At 36.7% G+C, this 6,122-nt stretch overlaps 1 protein-coding gene across 1 annotated transcript; it reads left to right on the forward strand.

Moving 5' to 3' along the window:
• Window positions 1–1,017: 1,017 nt before the first annotated feature.
• LOC130432935 (DOMON domain-containing protein FRRS1L) lies at window positions 1,018–5,555 on the forward strand. The gene is made up of 5 exons (XM_056762549.1): window positions 1,018–1,368; window positions 2,566–2,650; window positions 2,964–3,102; window positions 3,352–3,598; window positions 4,089–5,555. The coding sequence occupies exons 1-5, from the start codon at window positions 1,164–1,166 to the stop codon at window positions 4,259–4,261; spliced, it is 849 nt and encodes a 282-aa protein (XP_056618527.1). The 5' UTR covers window positions 1,018–1,163; the 3' UTR covers window positions 4,262–5,555.
• Window positions 5,556–6,122: the final 567 nt, after the last annotated feature.

Below are 6,122 nucleotides of genomic sequence, written 5' to 3' on the forward strand. Positions count from 1 at the left end.
TGGGTCTGCTGATGATTTTGTAGGCTATGTCCTCTTATACCCCATCCTATTTTGAACAAACCTGATCATCTCAAATAGATGGAAATCCAAATGAACTTATTTCAGTCTGTTTCTCAAGAATGTGTTTACCTTTAAGTGAATCTCGCACCAATTAAATATTTGGTTAATACTGCATATAAATCATTTTTTCTTATAATTCTTGTAGCTTTCTTATTATTATTTTAACTTCGTATATGTATTACGTATTGTGACCATCAGACGATATCAAGTTTCTTTCCTATAGAAATGAAACACTGCCATCTAGTGGTAATGCAAGGTTGGCATGCTTCCCATGCAAAACTAGAGTGAATGAAATGCATCAGTTGGGTCGCCAAAAACAAACTAATAACTGCTTTATCAAAAATGTTAAGATGTTTGTTCATACTTTTTGATTGCAATGAGATTGCTATTTAGATTTATTTTTATTAGCTATGGGTAATTATCAGGTGAGATTTTGAATGCACAAAAAGCCTAACAACAGAGATCTCTCCATATAAAAAATATTTAAACAAAATTAAAAATATAATCTTAACATTAAACATCTCAAAAAATAAATTAATGATGTTTTTAAGACTTTTACCACAGCATTGTATATTGTATTTATAATTTATAATCAAACTTTTGCCGTACGTTTCAGTTTTTTGGTACTGCAATTCATGATACACGTAGCGGGATGTTATTGGAACGCAATGCTGCCAATCTCGATCGATTGACCTGAGACGCGACGAAAACGACCAAAGAGAGGGGAGACATAATATGTCAAATCGCTATACGAGGGTCTATTACATCACAAAAATATATAAAATTGCATCATTTAGGAATTAATACACAAAGCAAAATCAGGAATACGTTGATATCGACAATGAGCGCAGTGGGCTTACCGAACAGCATCACTATCAGTTACAAATCTCACCATAAGCGGATTGGTTTAGCCCTATTCATTAGCGGCCACATCGCATCAGTACCCCTCCCCCGCGGACTAAACGAAACGCTTTATCATGGACGCGATTTAATTAGCTTTATTTTATTTAATATCAGTCTAAGCATCAGTATTGGAATGCGACTGGTAAACCGGAACCGTGTGCAGTAACCATCATCGCATCAGCAGGTCCTCACGTTCAGTCATGTTTCTTCTGCACCCGCTTCTGCAGATATCTGTGCTGCTGGATCCGACACTGTGGCTGCCCATCTCTGCTAGCCCTACCGACGACAACGTACTGCGAGCTGGACACGGAGATCACGGAGAGCCGGGACACGAAGAAACCCATAAAGATTCGTACAGCACGTTCGCCTCGGAATTCCTCGAGTCTAGATATCTATCAGATGAAGGTACGAAGGGGAAATGCTGGAAGTCATAAATGTAGACGAAGGGTGTTTGTGTTTTGGGGTTTTATTAGGATATGAGGTGTTCATTTTTTTACAGGCCTGATAATTAGGCATATGTGTATTTTTCTCATTGTCTATTTGTTCGGAAAAACTCTTTTCTTTTCAAGCGCGCTGCATTAAATCAGCACCTTGGTCAGCACCCCGAGAGCTCGTGCAGCTTATCCAGATACCCCAGACCTCCCCGACCCCCTCCTATCTATTTAGTAATTTTACTGGTGCTACAGTCAGCTGGCAGAGGTATACTGTAGGTTTTTTTGTAAATGCAGACTTTGATATGTGAAAATACAATAGAGGGATGGAATATAAATATTAGGCCTACCACGTGTTTATTGCAGAACAATTATACAATACAAAATACAATTAAACACAAAGTGCAATCTGTGAGATGCTCAGTAAAGGTACATTGTGTTTTCAATACACTGATTTTAATACAATGTTTAAAACAGTAGACCTTTAAAGGAAATATTAATTGACTTATGATTGACTTTTTCAATGGTTTCGATAAGGCTTGGTCTGTCTAAAAATGATAATGTGATGTATGTATGTTTACCCTATAATAGATGTAAATCTAGAAATTGTGCTGGATGATTTGCAGTTTGTGCAGTTGTCTTCTATCATTTGTGAACCTGGACAACAAAATCAGTTTTATGGGTCAGATTTTCGAAATTACGATTTTTACATAATCTGAAAGTTGTATAAATAGGCTTTATATTGATGTATGAGTTGTTGAAATAGGACCAGGCCATCCACTCCCAAAAATAAAGTTTTTATATATTTAAGGTAGGACATTTACAAAATATCTTCATGGAACATGATCTTTACTTAATATCCTTATAATTTTTGATATAAAGGAAAAATTGAGAATTTTGACCCGTACAATGTATTTTTGTCTTTTACTAAAAATGTTCCCGTGCTACTTAAGACTGATTTTGTGATCCAGGTTTACATTTGACAGATATTACAGGTGTTCTGTTCTACAGGGGTTACTGATATGGAGTTTAAACATACCTAAAAGCAGTATGGTTTGGTTACTCTAAATGTGTTTGCTGAACAGCTGTTGGAAAGAACCTGGCATGTTTTGTGAATGGTTCAAGCGAAACCAGTTGTGTTAGTAAGACACTGTACTCCCATGTTTCGTAGGTTACCCATTCCCAACTGCACCCCCCGTGGACCCATTTGCTCGCATCAAAGTTAGCGACTGTGGAATAACCAAAGGATGCATCAGGTAAAGGATAACATATGTCTTTGAATTATAAACGACTGTTGAAAGCAGTTTTGCTGTTATGGTGCAGTATCAAACTGCACTGCACTAAACTGTTGTGCTGCACAGCACACTCAAGTGTTAATAATGTCAGTTAATCCAGTCAAGCTGATGCTGTGCAATGGAAAATTTTGCAGGAAAAACAACCACACCATAAAAGATCTTAGTATTATTTATTGGGATTTCTGCAGTTTTGTTATTCTTTGTTCGTGAATTAATTTTGTTTGGATTTCCTGTGTGCCTCACTTGTTTGTCTCTGCCTCATTCGTATTGGTAGATACGGAAAACCAGGCTGTGATGCAGAAACCTGCGACTATTTCCTGAGTTACCGGCGCATTGGGACAGACGTGGAATTTGAAATGAGTGCTGACACTGATGGCTGGGTCGCTGTTGGTTTCTCCTCTGACAAAAAAATGGTAAAGAGAGATAGAGTGAATATATTCTGTACGAATAAAGAGTTTGGTTCAAAATGAAATAACTTTGTTTACATTTTTTTATTGTGCATTTCAATTCGTATCAATCAAACTGCAGTTTTTTTGTTTTGATTTAACCCATAATAACTCAGCTTACTAACATAATAAAGCACAATAAATCATGATCTCGTTTTGGAACCAAACTCTTCATATCTACCTGATAACAAATGCATTATAACATCCTCATTGTAGGGTGGTGATGACGTCATGGGTTGTGTTCACGATGATAATGGACGTGTACGGATCCATCATTTCTATAACGTGGGCCAGTGGGCCAAAGAGATCAAACGCAACCCAGCACGGGACGAGGAGGGCGTCTTTGAAAACAACCGCGTCACGTGTCGCTTCAAACGTCCTCTTCATGTTGCGCGAGAGGAAACGCTGGTTGACCTGCATCTTAGTTGGTACTATCTGTTTGCCTGGGGACCTGCCATACAAGGTGTGTACATGTTTGTTACCTGTGGGTGCATGTAAATATAGCTCTGTTTTAAAACCTATTGAGATGCATTGCTCCCTACATAGGTAGTTGTCTTATTTGGGAAGATTATTACATTCATAGAAATTCATAATATTCTGAGCTTGTCGCAATGCATAATTTGCTAGGATATTTGTGATTCTACTTGAAAATATGGCCAGAAAGGTTATCTTAAAAGTCTAGTGTATGAAATTTCACTTCATCCTTCCACCTCCCTTTTGAAGCATTAAGGTGGCTGGACACAGAACTAAGATGTTGTCACGTTTTTGCTTCTTTGCCGAAGGAGATAACATATTGTAGAGTGTCTGTCTGTTAAGGGCTACTGTAGCAACAACAAGGGGAATTACACTCTGAACCGTTAACAAAGTATTATATGGAATAAAGTTCATGCTGTAGTTCAATTTTCACACATTTAATGGAGTTTTTTCTCTGTTTTCTCTTGTCGCCTTCTCAGGTTCCATCACAAGGCATGACATTGACTCACCACCGGTATCAGATCGCATGATTAGCATCTATAAATACGAGGACATTTTCATGCCTGCCACAGCCTATCAGACGTTCTCCTCCCCATTTTGCCTCCTCCTCATCGTTGCTCTTACCTTCTATCTGCTGATGGGCACACCATAACCACAACAACCAGTGACGTCATCAAGAAAATGATCACAACTGTGGAGCCACTAATAGCACAATGGAGTGCCAACTTGAACAGTATTAGAAACAGGCAGCAATGAACAGGAAGACTATGAGCATTGAGATTATAGAACATTGTTATGTACGCTACAATCGCTATGGATTGATATTTAGTCATTTACGGTAATGTTATATATTTTGATTCTTATTCACAAGAAAGCAAGAGTCAGCAGTATGCTTCAATACATTTCGTTTTTATAAGAATTGAGAAATGAATGAATGGTACGTTATGCAATGGTAGACTCTGCTGCTTATGGTGTTTAAAACAATCTGAGCCAAACCATAATATTCAGTATGCTTACAGTGTCTGTTGTAGCCTGTTTTCCAGTATTATTCAAAGTATTTAATTGTTCACATTACTGTAACGTCAAGGCTCTGAATTTCTGAACATTTCACTGATTATTAATGACTGTGACTTTTGAGACTGCTACAGTACATAACCAACCTGCAGCTCAATAGCACAAACACGCACATAGTTTTTCAATAGAACACCACAGCCTTCCATTTAGAGTGTATTTATCCCAGCATTGCCAGCTCAGTATTCATTGATGCACGCCAGCAGACCAGCCTCATATGAGCCAAGACGGTTTAGACCAGTGTTTCCTTCCACTTGAAGAAAATCAGTGCAGGAGTCACCTGGTCTGCATACCAAGGAATAAAATACTTCGTCAACAAGGACTTCATATCATTGCAAAACTCCATTTAGACCCTTATATAATCCTTCAGCACTCTGAAATGCACACAGTAGTTTTATAGACATGAGAAAGCAATTCCTTTTGATGTATGCTGGCCAGAGATAATCATGTCATGTAACACTCTTTGTGAATGCAGACATTGCTACCACAAGAAAAATGTTTGTAAAGCCATTAATGATATATTTTTATTATTATGGAAGTATTAGAGGTTATGCATTAACAAGGGTGCATAATGAAAAGTGAGCCATGTATATTTCAAAAAATGATATAAGCTATTCCTACATTAACATCTTATAAACATTCTGAGTATGTGAAATCTTAACCAAATTGGAAGCAAAGATGCCTGTGTTGTATGATCCTAAATGGTGGTCCTGAACACCAAAACAAACTTGAAACCCTGGAAATTAACCATGGTTTTACTAGAGTAAAAGTGTAGAAAATACATGGTTTTATAAGTAAAAGATGCTAAGCTAGACCATGGTTAATTTTCACACTGTGGTTTGTATAAAGCTGAATAAAATACGAATTAAATCTCACTGGGATTTTTTTTCGTAATAAAAAGACATTTGTTGTCACACAGCAAAATTTGAAAAATGGTTAAATTAGTAAACCCTTACTTAAGCAAACTTTTTGTAAAAACTTTTGCTGGGAGTTGGTGTTACGTGCACCATCTTGATAAACCCAAGCATGTTAGATGGCTTTTATATTACATTTGTGATTAATGTATTACTACTGCCTTTTTTTACAAATGTATGCTACTTTTTTTAAATATATTAAGTATATTAATGTGTATTTAAAGTCCTAAAGGAAGTCTAAAGATCCAATTACTCATTAGATCTTTTATGGTGTACTACGTATATGGGTCAATGACGTGACATGTATTTTTTGTGTCCAAATTCATTATTTTCCTAAAAAGAATTTGAATAAATACATGCCATATATCAAATGGATCTACAATATGTCCTTTATAAGAAACCCTTTTCATTTTATTGAAATTCAATAGATTTTTTGAGTTTTGGTGTTTGAAAGACCAAAAATGTCAGGTGGTGCGACCGTCCGGACATACAAACAGAGAACAAAACTGAGAAATAAATGTTAATTTT

The sequence above is a fragment of the Triplophysa dalaica genome, chromosome 12 (assembly GCF_015846415.1).
Source record: "Triplophysa dalaica isolate WHDGS20190420 chromosome 12, ASM1584641v1, whole genome shotgun sequence".
Taxonomy (NCBI): domain Eukaryota; kingdom Metazoa; phylum Chordata; class Actinopteri; order Cypriniformes; family Nemacheilidae; genus Triplophysa; species Triplophysa dalaica.